This window comes from Parambassis ranga, chromosome 1 (genome assembly GCF_900634625.1).
Source record: "Parambassis ranga chromosome 1, fParRan2.1, whole genome shotgun sequence".
Classification (NCBI taxonomy): Eukaryota; Metazoa; Chordata; class Actinopteri; family Ambassidae; genus Parambassis; species Parambassis ranga.
In genome coordinates this window covers 2,023,072-2,042,630 of record NC_041022.1, presented here as the reverse complement: position 1 = coordinate 2,042,630, position 19,559 = coordinate 2,023,072, and the positions used below count along the sequence as shown (strand labels likewise).

The following is a 19,559-nucleotide window of genomic DNA, read 5'->3' as shown; positions in this document are numbered from 1 at the left end:
AGAAAAATATAAAAGCACCTGGGATTAGTTTTTCATTTCCAGCCTGTGAAGAGTTTTATGTAAAATAATTAATTTATTACAAACGTCTTTTTTCCACCATCAGTTGGAAACCATCAGCGATACACAGAGGCGCCACCAGGGGGCGCTGTCTTTGTTACCCGCTTCTTTCCGTGTTTGAATGCAACTTTATTGACAGCGGAAGTGCGGCCGGAAGCGGGACGTACACACGTGTTTTCTTGCAGCTTTGAAGGTTACAGAAGAAGCAGCGGGGAGGTTCTTGTCAGCTGGCCGGTGGAAGGAGTCACCAGGACGGCGTGTGTGCGAGCTGTAGTCCCGGTGAGAGAAGAAGCGGTGAAACGCGGACATGGATCCCATGAAGGCGCAGCAGCTGGCGGCGGAGCTGGAGGTGGAGATGATGGCTGACATGTACAACCGGTAAATCCAAAACAAGCTAACCGCCGAGCTAGCTGTGTGTGATGATCGTTAGTCTTGATTAAACACTGTGGCTCCCACGGGCCTCCGGGTAGTAGCTGTTAGCATAAAGGCTAGCTAGGTTTGACGCTAAAAATACATCATTGATATAAATCCAGTGTCCATGAAGCTGGACATCTGTACAGGCCTGCAAAGTCTAATCTGTTCACGTGTCTATCGATCCTGTAAAAGCCCCAAACAACCTCTGATTACTTAGTCCTGATCTGAATTAGCCTGATATAAACAAGTCTTTGTAGTCCTCTAACTGGGGCTGTGCAGCATCTGATTATTAAACTGTTCATTAGTTCAGTTCAGTTTATTTATACAGAACCTTTCACAGTCAACACTGTCTGTAGGCGCTTTAAGAAACCAGAGTCTGAACCCCCAAACCAGCAGACAGTGTCTGACAGGACAGAGAGGATGGAGGAGAGAGAGGCATACATGCAGCAAACATGACAGGCTGTTATAATAGAAATGCTGTGAAACTATATATTGTGTTTATATGTATTTTAGCAGACATGTTACATGGAAAAGGACGCAGGCAGGTGTGGACTGTAGACACTGGACACTGGTGCAGGTCAGAGAGAGAGACACTAAACTACCAGAGACTGGACATATAGTTAGTACCATGAAACCGTATGTGTTATTACCATATGTAAATGTTTTTCAATGTTTTCTGAGTGGTAATTAAAATAAATACATTGGGGAATCTTCCCTTAACTGAACTGCCACAACCACAACATGTCATTAACAGAAAGATCTGTGGGTGCCGAGCTTTCCAACGGTCCTTGAATGAGTCATGTGTGACAGCTCTGCCTGAAATAAATAACTGTTCTGTAATTAAATGCTTAATTAATTCACATTTAAAAAGGATATTTTTTGCATTCTATAATTTTTACGTTTTTTTACAAAGTGCTGGGTTCCTTGTGGAGAGTCAGTGGAAACAGGCATGTGAGTGAAGATGTGCAGACTGTTCATACAGACAGAGGAAATTAAAACATTTAACCACTGCAGAGTCTTCTCATATTTTTTTTGTGTGGAGCAAAATAATATTTCAGACATTCCAAAAGATGTTTTTACCATTTTATAGTTTGATTTGTCATCCTGCACTAGGAAGCGGCGCCACCTGCTGTTGGTCTCAACACACTGACTTTGATTTTTGATGTGTTTGGTTTAATTTTTTTGTTTCATCTTTGTATTTGAAGTGTTGACATGCTGCTGTGTCACAGGCAGCGGTGATGAAATGTGTTTTTATTGATTGATTGATTGATTTATTTTTTTTTCTGCCTTCCTCTCAGAATGACCAACGCCTGCCACAGGAAGTGCGTGCCGCCTCATTACAAGGAGGCAGAGCTTACGAAGGGCGAGTCGGTATGTTTGGACCGCTGCGTGGCCAAATACCTGGACCTCCACGAGAGGCTGGGACGGAAGCTGACGGAGATGTCGGTCCAGGACGAGGAGATGATGAGGAAGGCGGCCGTCGGCAGCGGATAGAGACTCTGATGGGGGGGAAGGAGGAGGGCAGGGGCGGGATGGTGGTTTTAAAAAGAGGATGAGCACATATGTAAATGCTGTTGAGGGTCCACTGAGAGGACGCGCCTCCAGCGCAGACGGACATCTTGGATCTGCTCAGCCTCTCTGGATCTGTCTTACATTCAGCTTGTCCTCCAGAAGAACAGAAGGACACATGATGTTATTACTTCTCACCTGTGCTTGTTTTCAGCTGTCCAACAGTCTGTGTGCCGTTTCTCAGGCACGGCCAACAGGCTGAAACAAACACAGGATGATTCACATGTCTTCATCCACAGTCACCCTTTGACCTTTTTTTTGTTTTGAATGGTAAACAGGCTGGTAGGTCACAGTGTTCACACTTCAACCCACAGAATCATGGAGCAGGACGTGCACTGAACTGGCTGAGCCAGAACTGTCCTTCTACAGCAGACACTATGCAGAGTTTACTGACGGACTTTGGTCTTCGTATCATGTTTGTGTAGTATCAGTGAGTGGACCATGTTTGTTTTTTTTCCATGTGTGAACCACAGCTTTTTTTATCAGTGTAAAGAAGAAGCTGAACAATGTGTTGTCATTTCTCTAATAAATTAATGTCACCCTGAACACACCGTGTAGGCGGCTGCATTTTTTATCTTTATGATTGTGGTCATTAGCCAATCAATGACAGCCCTGCACCGTGCACACCTGGGTGCTCCATAGGTACGGAAATCCCAAAGTGTAACATAATCATTTGTTATGAGTGCCACGTGTTTGTCCACCTGTGAATGAGCCGCGACTGATGCCGGTTGCTGTAGACCAACACTAACGTCTAAGGTGAACAGGTGTTTAGGTCCGAGAGAAGGAGACGAGAGCACTAAGATAATTGATCTTCACTTGACTTTGCTTGTTTTTCTAGGATCTGCATTTCATCAGGATCATGCTGTGTTCTACAGACAATTGGCAGATCATAATTTGGTAGGTTAAATTTATTTATTTTAATAATACTTTATATTTTAATGCCCTGTGTCATTTAAGCATAAAAGGTTAGGGTTACATCTAGGGTTAGGGTTAAAAACCGATATTTTTTTGGGAAATTAAATATAATAAAAATTAAATGCAACAGATATTTCACTGGATTATTGTTATAGAACGTCTCTTCTATCATCACAGTGAGTTTCATGAAAGAGTATTGCAGAATTATGGAGAAATGGAAGGTTGAATTGGCCCTAAAATCCGAATTTTCGAGAAATTTTAAAAAATTAACTATAAAAGATACATACAAACTGCAGCAGATATTCCACTGGATTATTGTTATAGAAGGTCTCCTCTATCATCACATTGAGTTTCATGAAGAAATATTGCAGAATTATAAAGAAATGGAAGGTTGAATTGGCCCTAAAATCCGAATTTTCGAGAAATTTTTAATTTTTAAAAATTCACTATGAAAAAATCAATTAAAAGCTGCAGCAGATATTCCACTGGATTATTGTTATAGAAGGTATCTTCTATCACCACAGTGAGGTTCGTGAAAAAGTATTGCAGAATTATGGAGAAATCGAAGGTTGAATTGGCCCTAAAATCCGAATTTTCGAGAAATTTCTAAAAATTAACTATAAAAGATACATAAAAACTGCAGCAGATATTCCACTGGATTATTGTTATAGAAGGTCTCTTCTATCATCACATTGAGTTTAATGAAAAATTATTCCAGAATTATGGAGAAATGGAAGGTTGAATTGACCCCAAAATCCGAAATTTCGAGAAATTTTTAAAAATTAACTAAACTAGATACATACAAACTGCAGTAGATATTCCACTGGATTATTGTTATAGAAGGTCTCTTCTATCATCACATTGAGTTTAATGAAAAAATATTGCAGAATTATTAGGAAATCGAAGGTTGAATTGGCCCTAAAATCCGAATTTTCGAGAAATTTTTAATTTTAAAAAACTCACTATAAAAGATCCATAAAAACTGCAGCAGATATTCCACTGGGTTATTGTTATAGAAGGTCTCCTCTATCACCACAGTAAGTTTCATGAAAAAATATTGCAGAATTATAAAGAAATGGAAGGTTGAATTGGCACTAAAATGTATTTTTTTTTTTTTTTTATTTTAACGCAGCCTGTCAATCACCTGTGGTGGCACCTGAGGTGTCCACTCGGGGTCCAGAGGTAAGTGCGGTAGCGCCACCCTCTAGCTCCGCCCCTGGTGTGTGTGTGTGTGTGTTGTGTGACAGCCTGCGGGTGTGGGTCCGTCCTGAATGTGCTCCTGTCTCTTTAAGAGCAGCAGCTTTGAGGAAGTGAAGAAAACAAACTTTCGTTTCCTGCTGAAACTTTATTTATATATAAAGAGGAACCAGCTGCAGCGGGGACTGACACGGACGTGTCCGCGGGCTTGTGCCTCTCAGGTGGACGAACTTCAGGCTGTTTAATCCTCGTGGAACAAACATGGTGAGTGATTTTTAGCGTGTTGGCACCACAGACTGTGATGATCACACACAGTGAAGCAGCTTTTACTGTCACTGTGTGATTGTGTTTGAAAATGTCAGTTTTAGATTGTGAACATGTGCAGAAACATCAACTCATTAAACAAATGAGTGTTTTATTTGGCAAAAAGGGCAAAAGCCTCTAAACTGTGGTTAAACTTCAGTCGTGTTGCTTTGAACAGACACGTCTGAAAGCTGCGCTGTGTTTTTTGCGCACTTTGGAGAACAAGGCGCACATCCTCTTTTTAAGAATGAGCTGAAATGAAAGAAAGAAGAATTCTAACATGCACAGAACTGTAGGCAAATAAAATGATTCATTTTTACATAGTCCATAGTTTACTTGTCCAAAAAATGTTAGGAAAGGAGAGCGCGACATTTTGTTATGTATGTGTTTTATTTTATACTTTGATTTTTAATCTATGGCACACACTCGTCTGGAAAAAAATTCAGTAGTAATTTCTATATATATACACACATATATATATACACACACAAACCAGTGGGCTTCTATAACTTTATTATCTCACTGTTGCTTCTTTAAAGATAAAACATTTTAAACATTTATGCTTCTATATATCAATTGCAACATGCGACTTTTTTAAATAATAATTTAAATATAAAAATATTTAAATAAATTAAAATAATTTTTTAAATATAAAAACTGCTATTTGTATTCATTGTTTTTGACATTATTGAATATAATAATTATTTTTATTATTTGGAGAATTCAACAATATAAATACAGCAGCAAATTGTTTTTTTTTTCTTTTCAAATGAAAGTTTTGGCATCTTCCCATACTGCAATAATCTTTTTATTTCATTTAAAATGTTATTATTTAATTTAATTTATTATTAATGTATTTACTTTGTAAAATGTATGAGACAGAAATAAACATTAACATTATTTATTTCTGTGTTTTAGATAAAACAGAAACCACTTATGAAAAAAACACTGCAAATGTAACAATACAACATCATTTCAATAAAAGGCATATATTTACTCTGATGCATATTTTCATTGTTTACATGTAATTTAAGATCAGATTAGTGCTGAGTCTGATTAAATGTATTAAATGTTTTTTTTTTGTAAGCTGCAGTAAACTCCTGTGCTGCTCCTTTTGATCACCAGATGGAGGCAACTGATGGAGAGGATCTAATCAGGGATCCTGATCAGCGTGCAGCGGCGCCCCCCAATGGTGTCATAAATGAACTGCTGGATGTGGGACAGGAGAACAACATCCAGGGACAGGTGAGCTTCCCAGCTGCCGGCCGTCTCCTCAGGTTTCAGGGATGAAGATACGTTTCGACCGCACGCTCCTCCTTCAGCTCCTCCTTCAGCTCCTCCTTCAGCTCCTCCTTCAGCTCCTCATCTCTCGACGTCATTTCTTTCTCTTTTTACTTTAGATGGAGGATTTTCTGGGCCCACAGGCCGAGTACAACGAGGAGGAGGAGGAGAGGAAGTACTACAGAAGGAAGAGGCTGGGAGTCATCAAGAATGTTCTCGCTGCCAGTTTTGGAGCCATGATCGTGTACAGTGTGTACATGGGTGAGTTTTGACACACACAGAAGAGTCTCGTCTAATTCTAATAATATATATATATGTGTGTGTGTATGTGTGTGTGTTATAGGCCTCCTACAGATGCAGCTGATCCTCCATTATGATATGACGTACCGCGAGGTGAAGTACAGCAACCTCGGCCTGGAAGACATCGACCGGAAGATGCTGATGGGCATCAACGTCACGCCAATCATAGGCCTCCTGTACACCCCCGTCCTCATCAGGTAGAGCTGTGCACCCCGCTACACACAGACACACACACAGACACACACACACACACACACACAGACACACACACACACACACACACACACACAGACACACACACTTTCATCTGAATGTCTGTGCTTTTCTTACACACACTGTCTCTCTCTCAGGTTTCTGGGTACAAAGTGGATGATGTTCCTGGCCTCGGGGATCTACGCACTCTTCGTCTCCACCAACTACTGGGAGCGGTACTACACGCTGGTTCCGTCGGCGGTGGCTATCGGCGTGGCCATTGTGCCGTTCTGGGCCTCTTTGGGAAATTACATCACCAGGTGAGAAACAGGACGTTATTATGGCAAAAATGTATACGCTGATGACAAACAGATTTACCTTCCACTCATTTGGATCGTCCCAGTGATGTTACCAGAGATCATATTCTTCGTCCCCACCTAGTCTTGGTCCTTTGTCCACTTACTAGAAACTCACCACCAGACACCTGAGAGTAAGATGTGGCCCTCAGCTTTGAACCTCATAAAAGTTAGTCATAAAAAGGCAGTCCTGCCAGTTATAATCTGTTTTATATGGTAAAAACGCAGATACGGTTTTGGATTTAATGTGTCGGTGGAGATTTAGTCTTAGTTCACGATGACAGCAGAAGTTCTTAGTTACCAGGAAGAGGTGAGCGAGAATCAGTTCAGCCTCTGTTTGTTCAATAAACAGATCAAACGGGACCTGATTGAGTGCACGGCTCTCAGTGGAGGCTGCAGGTGGTGCCGCTGTGCAAAGGTCAAACGCTGAGCTGTAATGCAGGACAAACACAGCAGAGGAAAAGTCAAACAATGAGGAGGCGAAGACAACAGCGACGCACAATCAATGGCTGCTGTAACACACTTAGCTTCACGTCATCTGACTTTGCACCAAACACTGCTGAATTTGAAAGGTTTTAGAGTCAAATATCAGACCGTCACATGACAACAAGCCTTTATTTGAAGGATCTCTGGAGTAGAAAAAAGATGCTGAGGCCAATTTTACAACATTTATAGGTAAATATGAATAATAAACAGAATACATGCACAGTCAGTCAGTAACAGCAGAGCTCCCAGAAAGCTTCGTGTTCTGTTTACAAAGCGTGTTTGGATCAATCAAAGAACAATTTAAAGAGCCTTTGTTGTTTGTGGGGCTGTCGAGCTGAGACGCTTTCTGTCAGCACGTTGTTTGTTTTTTGGTACATGCTGCTGTCGGCGTCTCTGAACATCACAGGCCTCCGTTTCAAGCGCACCTTGATTGTCTGAACTTGCAGGATGGCGCAGCAGTACTACGAGTACGCCAACTATAAGGAGGAGCACGTGCAGGAGCAGAAGAAGCTTCCGAAGGGAGCGTGCCACAGATACATCGTCGTCTTCCAGTCGCTCTTCAACATCATCTTCAACGTGAGTCTTCATCGGGGCTGTGATTGGACTCACGGTGTGGAATCACCAACGTGACTCTCCGCTCTGTCTTTCAGCTCAGTTTAGTCTTCGCCCAGCTGCCCATGGGACTCGTCCTCAACGACTGCCTGCATAGAACCGATCACATCCTTTGCAACGTGAAAAAATGCGGTAAAGACGCCTCACGTCCTCTGCATGCACCGTCAGCACCGACTGTAACCACAGTATTCTCAGCCTGTTGGATTAAGGTTAAGAGAATCTTTCTTTGTCACAGTGGGGAAATAGTTTTGGGCCCCAGGGCTGATAAACTTTATCCTCCCCCTAGTGGCAGTGTGTATAAAGTTTGCAGTGACAGTAGGACCCCCTGACCCCCTTTGGCTGGTGCTAAAGTGACAGAAACTGCATTTCCATGTGTGGCCACTTGAGGCTCCAATCCCCATAGACCTCTAAAGGTCATTTCCTGTTATTAGGGCCCGAGCACCGAATGGTGCAAGAGCCCTATTGAAACCCTTAGGATTATTATTTTTCATTTTTAGGGCCCGAGCACCGAATGGTGCAAGAGCCCTATTGAAACCCTTAGGATTATTATTTTTTTTTTTCTTTCCCCCCCTTAGATCGCATTTTTGGGGGCCTTAACATGCCCAAAAACTCACCAAACTCGGTAAAAAAATTCATTCGCCCTAAAAATTTTGAAATTTGCTAACTTTTGAAACGCACATAGAAAAATGGCTCTATAGCGCCCCCAACGTGTAGCCCCTCTGGCCGGTTTGACACAGGATTATGAAAATTGGCACACATATGTATCACCTCAAGACGCACAAAAAAGTCTCTTGGACCCCCCCTCCAAACCCAACAGGAAGTCCGCCATTTGAAGGTTTGTGGCCATTTTTGGCGATGTGTGACCCTGCTGCCAAACTTTTCACGCCTCGCATACTTCATAGAATTGAGCTGAAAGTCACTGTGTCCACTCAGGACACCATAGGGAATAGACGCATTCCAAAACTCTTACAAAAGTCTGACGGTGTGGCCGGGGCGTGGCCTCAAAGTTTGACCATTTCTGAGGACACAGAAAGTCTCTATAACTTCTTCGTTTTCTATCCGATCTGTACGAAATGTCACATGTATGATCAGAGTCTGACCCTAAACACATCTATACAACAATATTGAGGCTTTGACAGAGCGCCACCTACTGGCTACACAAAATGTTGTGTTTTCATAGGTTTTTCTGCCTGCCCCTGTGGCCTGTTTTGAGTAGGGTCACGAAAATTGGCACACATGTTTATCACCACAAGATGCACAAAAAAGTCTCTTGGACCCCCCCTCCAAACCCAACAGGAAGTCCGCCATTTTGAAATTTCTGTTAATTTTTGGCGATTTGTGACCCTGCTGCAAAACTTTTCACGCCTCGCATACTTCATCTAATCAAGCTGAAAATCACTGTGTCCACTCAGGACACGATACAGAATAGACGCATTCCAAAACTCTTACAAAAGTCTGACGGTGTGGTGGGGGTGTGGCCTCAAAGTTGACCATTCGCCATTACAAAGGAACTCCCTGTATTTTTTGCCCTAATGCGTAGCCCCGCTGGCCAGTTTGACACAGGATCATGAAAATTAGCACACATGTGTATCACCCCAAGACGCACAAAAAAGTCTCTTGGACCCCCCCTCCAAACCCAACAGGAAGTCCGCCATTTTGACTTTTGTGGCCATTTTGTGCCTATTTGTGACCCTGCTTCAAAACTTTTCACGCCTCACATACTTCATGCAATTGAGCTGAAATTTACTGTGTCCACTCAGGACACCATAGGGAATAGACACATTCCAAAACTCTGTCAAAAGTATTACCGTGTGGCGGGGGAGTGGCCTCAAAGTTGACCATTCGCCATTACAAAGGAACTCGCTGTGTTTTATGCAGTACTACCCATATACTTTATGCAATGTGGACAAAATCTTACACTACTGCTATGGACCCGAGTCTGAACAATTATATATGCTAATAGGATGATACGGTCATAGCGCCACCTACTGGTAGCAGGAAAGTTTGGTTGTAAACATGTGTTTGTTGTATATCTGTGGAAATGAGAGGAGGAGAGCATAGCACAGGAGAGTATAGGAGACGAGAGCATAGGAGAGAAGACTGAGATGACCCCGCGGATCGCAAGGTGCGCGAGGGCCCGCAATGCTGCTTGCAGCTTTAATTAGGGCCCGAGCACCGAATGGTGCAAGAGCCCTATTGAAACCCTTAGGATTATTATTAGGGCCCGAGCACCGAATGGTGCAAGAGCCCTATTGAAACCCTTAGGATTATTATTTTTTTTTTTCTTTCCCCCCCTTAGATCGCATTTTTGGGGGCCTTAACATGCCCAAAAACTCACCAAACTCGGTAAAAAAATTCATTCGCCCTAAAAATTTTGAAATTTGCTAACTTTTGAAACGCACATAGAAAAATGGCTCTATAGCGCCCCCAACGTGTAGCCCCTCTGGCCGGTTTGACACAGGATTATGAAAATTGGCACACATATGTATCACCTCAAGACGCACAAAAAAGTCTCTTGGACCCCCCCTCCAAACCCAACAGGAAGTCCGCCATTTGAAGGTTTGTGGCCATTTTTGGCGATGTGTGACCCTGCTGCCAAACTTTTCACGCCTCGCATACTTCATAGAATTGAGCTGAAAGTCACTGTGTCCACTCAGGACACCATAGGGAATAGACGCATTCCAAAACTCTTACAAAAGTCTGACGGTGTGGCCGGGGCGTGGCCTCAAAGTTTGACCATTTCTGAGGACACAGAAAGTCTCTATAACTTCTTCGTTTTCTATCCGATCTGTACGAAATGTCACATGTATGATCAGAGTCTGACCCTAAACACATCTATACAACAATATTGAGGCTTTGACAGAGCGCCACCTACTGGCTACACAAAATGTTGTGTTTTCATAGGTTTTTCTGCCTGCCCCTGTGGCCTGTTTTGAGTAGGGTCACGAAAATTGGCACACATGTTTATCACCACAAGATGCACAAAAAAGTCTCTTGGACCCCCCCTCCAAACCCAACAGGAAGTCCGCCATTTTGAAATTTCTGTTAATTTTTGGCGATTTGTGACCCTGCTGCAAAACTTTTCACGCCTCGCATACTTCATCTAATCAAGCTGAAAATCACTGTGTCCACTCAGGACACGATACAGAATAGACGCATTCCAAAACTCTTACAAAAGTCTGACGGTGTGGTGGGGGTGTGGCCTCAAAGTTGACCATTCGCCATTACAAAGGAACTCCCTGTATTTTTTGCCCTAATGCGTAGCCCCGCTGGCCAGTTTGACACAGGATCATGAAAATTAGCACACATGTGTATCACCCCAAGACGCACAAAAAAGTCTCTTGGACCCCCCCTCCAAACCCAACAGGAAGTCCGCCATTTTGACTTTTGTGGCCATTTTGTGCCTATTTGTGACCCTGCTTCAAAACTTTTCACGCCTCACATACTTCATGCAATTGAGCTGAAATTTACTGTGTCCACTCAGGACACCATAGGGAATAGACACATTCCAAAACTCTGTCAAAAGTATTACCGTGTGGCGGGGGAGTGGCCTCAAAGTTGACCATTCGCCATTACAAAGGAACTCGCTGTGTTTTATGCAGTACTACCCATATACTTTATGCAATGTGGACAAAATCTTACACTACTGCTATGGACCCGAGTCTGAACAATTATATATGCTAATAGGATGATACGGTCATAGCGCCACCTACTGGTAGCAGGAAAGTTTGGTTGTAAACATGTGTTTGTTGTATATCTGTGGAAATGAGAGGAGGAGAGCATAGCACAGGAGAGTATAGGAGACGAGAGCATAGGAGAGAAGACTGAGATGACCCCGCGGATCGCAAGGTGCGCGAGGGCCCGCAATGCTGCTTGCAGCTTTAATTTTTTTTTTTTTTCCCCCTCCGAGATCGCATTTTTGGGGGCCTTAACATGCCCAAAAACTCACCAAACTTGGTATAAAAATTCATTCGCCCGAAAAATTTTGAAATTTGCTGACTTTTGAAATGCACATATAAAAATGGCTCTATAGCGCCCCCAACGCGTAGCCCCTCTGGCCGGTTTGACACAGGATTATGAAAATTGGCACACATATGTATCACCTCAAGACGCACAAAAAAGTCTCTTGGACCCCCCCTCCAAACCCAACAGGAAGTCCGCCATTTGAAGGTTTGTGGCCATTTTTGGCGATGTGTGACCCTGCTGCCAAACTTTTCACGCCTCGCATACGTCATCGGATTGAGCTGAAATTCGCCGTGTCCACTCAGGACACCATAGGGAATAGACGCATTCCAAAACTCTTACAAAAGTCTGACGGTGTGGCCGGGGCGTGGCCTCAAAGTTTGACCATTTCTGAGGACACAGAAAGTCTCTATAACTTCTTCGTTTTCTGTCCGATCTGTACGAAATGTCACATGTATGATCAGAGTCTGACCCTAAACACATCTATACAACAATATTGAGGCTTTGACAGAGCGCCACCTACTGGCTACACAAAATGTTGTGTTTTCATAGGTTTTTCTGCCTGCCCCTGTGGCCTGTTTTGAGTAGGGTCATGAAAATTAGCACACATGTGTATCACCCCAAGACGCACAAAAAAGTCTCTTGGACCCCCCCTCCAAACCCAACAGGAAGTCCGCGAATTTGAAATTTCTGTTAATTTTTGGCGATTTGTGACCCTGCTACAAAACTTTTCACGCCTCGCATACTTCATCCAATCAAGCTGAAAATCACTGTGTCCACTCAGGACACCATAGGGAATAGACGCATTCCAAAACTCTTACAAAAGTCTTACGGTGTGGTGGGGGCGTGGCCTCAAAGTTGACCATTCGCCATTACAAAAGAACTCCCTGTATTTTTTGCCCTAACGCGTAGCCCCGCTGGCCAGTTTGACACAGGATCATGAAAATTGGCACACATGTGTATCACCCCAAGACGCACAAAAAAGTCTCTTGGACCCCCCCTCCAAACCCAACAGGAAGTCCGCCATTTTGACTTTTGTGGCCATTTTTTGCCTATTTTTGACCCTGCTTCAAAACTTTTCACGCCTCACATACTTCATGCAATTGAGCTGAAATTCACTGTGTCCACTCAGGACACCACAGGGAATAGACGCATTCCAAAACTCTTACAAAAGTCTTACGGTGTGGTGGGGGCGTGGCCTCAAAGTTGACCATTCGCCATTACAAAGGAACTCGCTGTGTTTTATGCAGTACTACCCATATACTTTATGCAATGTGTACAAAATCTTACAGTACTGCTATGGACCCGAGTCTGAACAGTTATATATGCTAATACGATGATATGGTCATAGCACCACCTACTGCTAACAGGAAAGATTGGTTGTAAACATGTGTTTGTTGTACATCTCTGCAAATGAGAGGAGAGGAGAGCATAGTACAGGAGAGTATAGGAGACGAGAGCATAGGAGAGAAGACAGCGATAGCCCCGCGGATCGCAAGGCCTGCGAGGGCCCGCAATGCTGCTTGCAGCTTTAATTAGGGCCCGAGCACCGAATGGTGCAAGAGCCCTATTGAAACCCTTAGGATTATTATTTTTTTTTTTCTTTCCCCCCCTTAGATCGCATTTTTGGGGGCCTTAACATGCCCAAAAACTCACCAAACTTGGTAGAAAAATTCATTCGCCCAAAAAATTTTGAAATTTGCTGACATTTGAAACGCACATAGGAAAATGACTCTATAGCGCCCCCAACGCGTAGCCCCTCTGGCCAGTTTGACACAGGATTATGAAAATTGGCACACATATGTATCACCTCAAGACGCACAAAAAAGTCTCTTGGACCCCCCCTCCAAACCCAACAGGAAGTCCGCCATTTGAAGGTTTGTGGCCATTTTTGGCGATGTGTGACCCTGCTGCCAAACTTTTCACGCCTCGCATACGTCATCGGATTGAGCTGAAATCCGCCGTGTCCACTCAGGACACCATAGGGAATAGACGCATTCCAAAACTCTTACAAAAGTCTGACGGTGTGGCCGGGGCGTGGCCTCAAAGTTTGACCATTTCTGAGGACACAGAAAGTGTCTATAACTTCTTCGTTTTCTGTCCGATCTGTACCAAATGTCACATGTATGATCAGAGTCTGACCCTAAACACATCTATACAACAATATTGAGGCTTTGACAGAGCGCCACCTACTGGCTACACAAAATGTTGTGTTTTCATAGGTTTTTCTGCCTGCCCCTGTGGCCTGTTTTGAGTAGGGTCACGAAAATTGGCACACATGTTTATCACCCCAAGATGCACAAAAAAGTCTCTTGGACCCCCCCTCCAAACCCAACAGGAAGTCCGCCATTTTGAAATTTCTGTTAATTTTTGGCGATTTGTGACCCTGCTGCAAAACTTTTCACGCCTTGCATACTTCATCCAATCAAGCTGAAAATCACTGTGTCCACTCAGGACACCACAGGGAATAGACGCATTCCAAAACTCTTACAAAGGTCTTACGGTGTGGTGGGGGCGTGGCCTCAAAGTTGACCATTCGCCATTACAAAGGAACTCCCTGTATTTTTTGCCCTAATGTGTAGCCCCGCTGGCCAGTTTGACACAGGTTCATGAAAATTAGCACACATGTGTATCACCCCAAGACGCACAAAAAAGTCTCTTGGACCCCGCCTCCAAACCCAACAGGAAGTCCGCCATTTTGACTTTTGTGGCAATTGTTTGCCTATTTTTGACCCTGCTTCAAAACTTTTCACGCCTCACATACTTCATGCAATTGAGCTGAAATTCACTGTGTCTACTCAGGACACCATAGGGAATAGATGCATTCCAAAACTCTTTCAAAAGTATTACCGTGTGGCGGGGGAGTGGCCTCAAAGTTGACCGTTCGCCATTACAAAGGAACTCGCTGTGTTTTATGCAGTACTACCCATATACTTTATGCAATGTGGACAAAATCTTACAGTACTGCTATGGACCCGAGTCTGAACAAACATATATGCTAATAGGATGATACGGTCATAGCGCCACCTACTGGTAGCAGGAAAGTTTGGTTGTAAACATGTGTTCGTTGTATCTCTGTGGAAATAAGAGGAGAGCATAGGACAGGAGAGTATAGGAGACAAGAGCATAGGAGAGAAGACTGCGATGACCCCGCGGATCGCAAGGTGCGCGAGGGCCCGCAATGCTGCTTGCAGCTTTAATTTTTTTTTTTCTTCCTTCCCCCCCTTAGATCGCATTTTTGGGGGCCTTAACATGCCCAAAAACTCACCAAACTTGGTAGAAAAATTCATTCGCCTGAAAAATTTTGAAATTTGCTGACGTTTGAAACGCACATAGGAAAATGACTCTATAGCGCCCCCAACGCGTAGCCCCTCTGGCCAGTTTGACACAGGATTATGAAAATTAGCACACATATGTATCACTTCAAGACGCACAAAAAAGTCTCTTGGACCCCCCCTCCAAACCCAACAGGAAGTCCGCCATTTTACCTTTTGTGGCCATTTTTGGCGATGTGTGACCCTGCTGCCAAACTTTTCACGCCTCGCATACTTCATCGGATTGAGCTGAAATTTGCCGTGTCCACTCAGGACACCATAGGGAATAGACGCATTCCAAAACTCTTACAAAAGTCTGACGGTGTGGCCGGGGCGTGGCCTCAAAGTTTGACCATTTCTGAGGACACAGAAAGTCTCTATAACTTCTTCGTTTTCTGTCCGATCTGTACGAAATGTCACATGTATGATCAGAGTCCGACCCTAACCACATCTATACAACAATATTGAGGCTTTGACAGAGCGCCACCTACTGGCTACACAAAATGTTGTGTTTTCATAGGTTTTTCTGCCTGCCCCTGTGGCCTGTTTTGAGTAGGGTCACAAAAAATTGGCACACATGTGTATCACCCCAAGATGCACAAAAAAGTCTCTTGGACCCCCCCTCCAAACCCAACAGGAAGTCCGCCATTTTGAAATTTCTGTTAATTTTTGGCGATTTGTGACCCTGCTACAAAACTTTTCATGCCTCGCATACTTCATCCAATCAAGCTGAAAATCACTGTGTCCACTCAGGACACGATACAGAATAGACGCATTCCAAAACTCTTACAAAAGTATTACGGTGTGGTGGGGGCGTGGCCTCAAAGTTGACCATTCGCCATTACAAAGGAACTCCCTGTATTTTTTGCCCTAACGCGTAGCCCCGCTGGCCAGTTTGACACAGGATCATGAAAATTGGCACACATGTGTATCACCCCAAGACGCACAAAAAAGTCTCTTGGACCACCCCTCCAAACCCAACAGGAAGTTCACGATTTTGAAATTTCTGTTAATTTTTGGCGATTTGTGACCCTGCTACAAAACGTTTCACGCCTCGCATACTTTATGCAATTGAGCTGAAACTCACTGTGTCCACTCAGGACACCATAGGGAATAGACGCATTCCAAAACTCTTTCAAAAGTATTACCGTATGGCGGGGGTGTGGCCTCAAAGTTGACCATTCGCCATTGCAATGGAACTCGCTCTATTTTATGCAGTACTACCCATATACTTTATGCAATGTGGACAAAATCTTACACTACTGCTATGGACCTGAGTCTGAACAAACATATATGCTAATAGGATGATATGGTCATAGCGCCACCTACTGGTAGCAGGAAAGTTTGGTTGTAAACATGTGTTTGTCGTACAGCTCTGCAAATGAGACGAAAAGACAGCATAGGACAGGAGAGTATAGGGGACAAGAGCATAGGAGAGAAGATAGCGATGGCCCCGCAGATCGCAAGATGCGCGAGGGCCCGCAATGCTGCTTGCAGCTTTAATTTTTTAATATATCTACATATAGAGGTCATGGTGGCAGAGGTCATTCAGTCTTCAGAGGTCACTGTGTAGTCACAGGGGTCCTGGCACATTTCACTTCAGGTTGAACCTATTGGATTGATTCTGTAGGTCAAAGGTCACCACAGGCATACAGCCTCCTGTCTTCAGGGCTGACACACTGTAGAGACATGCTGGATGCTGAACCCTATGTTCCTCCTCTGCCAGGTGCTGAGGTCAGCGGACTGATCCCCGGCTTTAACACCACCATTCTGGAGAAGCTGCCGCCCTCCATGCTGCTCATCCAGGTGGAGAGTATCCTAATGGGCTTCGCCTTCCTCGCCATGATTGTGGTAAGATCTCACTCTCTCTCTCTCTCTCACACACAGACACACATATATAGGTCCAGTGATGCCGCTGGTTTTAGGTACCGTAAGTCAAAGCTGTGATGGTTAAGGTGTTGGACCTGGTTCTCTGCACAGGCTCAAATCACAGCAAACTAGTTTGGAATGTTTACGTTTCATCTCGTCTGACTCGGATTAAACTGGTTTCTTTGTACCCACAGTTCCTTGTGCTCTGCGGCGCCGCCTACCGCCCCACAGAGGAAATCGACCTCCGCAGTATCGGCTGGGGAAACATCTTCCAGCTCCCCTTCAAGCACCTGAGGGACTACCGGCTGCGGCTGCTCTGCCCCTTCTTCATCTACAGCGGGTTTGAAGTGCTGTTTGCCATCACAGGATTCTCCCTGGTACCGAGCCCACGTCCAGACCCACTGTAGAGTTCTGTCTGTGTGTCTGATGGACTTCCTCTTCCTCCGTAGACTTACGGTGTCTGCGTGTTGGGCCTGAAGAAGCTCTGGCTCCTGATCGTTGTTTACGGCCTCTCCTGCTCCCTCTTCTCCTCCCTCTCTCTCTGCCTCCTGCGCCTCCCACGCTGGGTGTGTCTGGTCGGCGGCGCTTTTATTCATCTGGTGCTGCTGGTGACTCTCATGGCGTTTTCTCCAAGCCCTAGAGACTCAGCCTATCAGGGCCCTCTGCTGATCATCTCTGTGCTGTGGGGCCTCGGCACCGCCCTGAACAAGACGGGCATCAGCAGTGAGTGTCATGTGTGGTTTGATTAGTTGTCTCCTTGTGACGTGCGTCAGCTCTTCTATGTGTGCGTTCCAGCCGTGCTCGGTCTGCTGTACGCCGAGGAAAAAGAGCGCCTGGACTTCGTGTACACCATCTACCACTGGTGGCAGGCCGTCGCCATCTTTATCGTCTACCTCTGGTCTTATCTGCCGATGCGGGTTTGTGACTGTGTGACTACTGTAAAGACGCTTGTGTTTTCCCTTGTCCTTAAGTCATAGTTTGTCCTTCCTCTTCAGGCCAAACTCTCCATCTTGCTGGTCACTTTGCTGCTTGCGTGCTACTGCTATTGGGCGATGGAGCGTCGCCTGGCGCAGAAGGTGCCGTACAGACTGCCTCGGATCCCGCGGCCACGGCACAAGGTAACCAGAGTTTACCTGGCACTTTGTCTCAGTGATGTCCTGCTTTGTCATTAATAGTTAAATAAAGCTATAAGTGCTCATGTTACGGCTACAGTGACCTTTGATATCTGCATATTTCAATAAGGCTTTAGAATAAATAAGCATTTTTTTTCTCCATCCTCAGGTCAAAGGCTACCGCTACCTGGAAGAGGACAACTCCGATGAGTCAGACTCGGAGAGGAGCGAGGAGGACGATGACGAAGAGGACGAGGAGCAGAGGGAGGAGGAGGAAGACGAAGTGCGTGTTGTGGAGGAGATGGGAGCAGAGGAGAGAGAGAAAGGGGGCCATGACGCCGCCGCCGCCGCCGCCGCCGCCGGGGCCTGGGGAGCTGACTCACCCAGAGCCAGAAGGAGAGGAGTCGAGGGTCAGTGGCGCCAACGGGAGGACGCTCCTGTGAAGGAGGGAGAGTGAGAGAGGAAGAAACGAGTTAATTATCAGGAAGTACAAATATATTGCTATTGTCTCTAAAGGGTCGATCACACTGTACAGTCCGTGGTGGCTGCGGTGTCTCTGATGGTTTCTTAAAAAAAAGGCACTTATGAAAATAACAAAAAGAAGAATCAGTGTTTTAAGATTAACCACAAAGTGATTTGACGGTGACATTATTAGAGATTCTGCATTTGTCAGAATGGATTCCCTGGCAGGAATTTGGTCTCCCCCTTCTGGCAGTTAGAGGGATTACACATTAAAATCTGAAGCTTCTTTCTGTTTAAAATTCAACTTCATTATCATGTTATTGATTATTTTAATAATGTTGCTGTGACACAGTCTGTCCACCAGAGAGTGCTGATGAGCTCCACTTATCCATCCTTTCAGTGTCCTAACCTGCTCCGTCCTGTAACAGGGTCAAAGGGCAAAAGAGCCACACACACACACACACAGACACACAACTCGTCACACTCACAGACCCATGGCCCCAATTAACCTAACACACACACACACACACACATTTTGGAATATGGGAGGAAATGGGGGAACCTGTGTCTCAGAGGGACCGACGGCTTGGAACCAGGAACCGAGCTGTGAGGACAGTTGTGTGGCGGACACACAAAAAAGACGAACTCTTACAGACACACAATAAATGTCAGATAAGCCTCCAGCAGTGTGACGTCTCTTCATTCAGTCTGAAGTGTGTCTGACTGTGTGTGTGTGTGGGTGTGCATGTGACCGTGCACATGCATGGGTGTGTGTGTGTGTGTGTGTGTTTGCATAAATATAAGCATGCGTGTGCATGTACATTTACACAGTAGTGTGTATGTATGTACATATGTGTGTGACAGGTATGGTATACATGAGTGTACGTGTGTGTGTGTGTGTGTGTGTGTGTGTGTGTGTGTGTGTGTGTGTGTGTACACATGCATACATGTGTATATAAGTGTATGCAAGCATGTGTTTGTGTGTGTGCACATTCTAAATGTGTGTGTGTGTGTGTGTGTATTTAATACTGGTGTGTGTGCGTGAACACAATCTAAATGTGTGTGCGTGAACACAATCTAAATGTTTGTACATGTGTGTACATGTGTGTACATGTGTGTCTGCGGGTGCCTGTTTGTGGACAGGTGTGGTATGTGTG

The 19,559-nt window shown here is 44.6% G+C and overlaps 2 protein-coding genes across 2 annotated transcripts; both read left to right on the top strand.

Annotated features, from left to right (window-relative positions):
- The first annotated feature begins 210 nt into the window (after positions 1–210).
- On the top strand, positions 211–2,586 carry timm10 (translocase of inner mitochondrial membrane 10 homolog (yeast)). The gene is made up of 2 exons (XM_028408665.1): positions 211–435; positions 1,770–2,586. Exons 1-2 carry the CDS (start codon positions 365–367, stop codon positions 1,963–1,965), a joined length of 267 nt encoding a protein of 88 aa, XP_028264466.1. The 5' UTR covers positions 211–364; the 3' UTR covers positions 1,966–2,586.
- Positions 2,587–4,243: 1,657 nt separating this feature from the next.
- On the top strand, positions 4,244–19,085 carry unc93b1 (unc-93 homolog B1, TLR signaling regulator). The gene is made up of 13 exons (XM_028416976.1): positions 4,244–4,416; positions 5,581–5,700; positions 5,856–5,997; positions 6,080–6,233; positions 6,387–6,548; positions 7,517–7,646; positions 7,721–7,814; positions 16,686–16,810; positions 17,023–17,205; positions 17,278–17,551; positions 17,624–17,745; positions 17,824–17,946; positions 18,110–19,085. Exons 1-13 carry the CDS (start codon positions 4,414–4,416, stop codon positions 18,395–18,397), a joined length of 1,920 nt encoding a protein of 639 aa, XP_028272777.1. The 5' UTR covers positions 4,244–4,413; the 3' UTR covers positions 18,398–19,085.
- The last annotated feature ends 474 nt before the right edge of the window (positions 19,086–19,559 follow it).

Bases quoted from the DNA above. Each gene is read 5' to 3' on its own strand.
- timm10 (XM_028408665.1), top strand. From the start codon at position 365: ATGGATCCCATGAAGGCGCAGCAGCTGGCGGCGGAGCTGGAGGTGGAG. The intron at 436-1,769 runs GTAAATCCAAAA...CCTTCCTCTCAG, and splicing joins ATGGCTGACATGTACAACCG to AATGACCAACGCCTGCCACA.
- unc93b1 (XM_028416976.1), top strand. The intron at 5,701-5,855 runs GTGAGCTTCCCA...TTTTTACTTTAG, and splicing joins AGAACAACATCCAGGGACAG to ATGGAGGATTTTCTGGGCCC. The intron at 6,549-7,516 runs GTGAGAAACAGG...CTGAACTTGCAG, and splicing joins TTGGGAAATTACATCACCAG to GATGGCGCAGCAGTACTACG.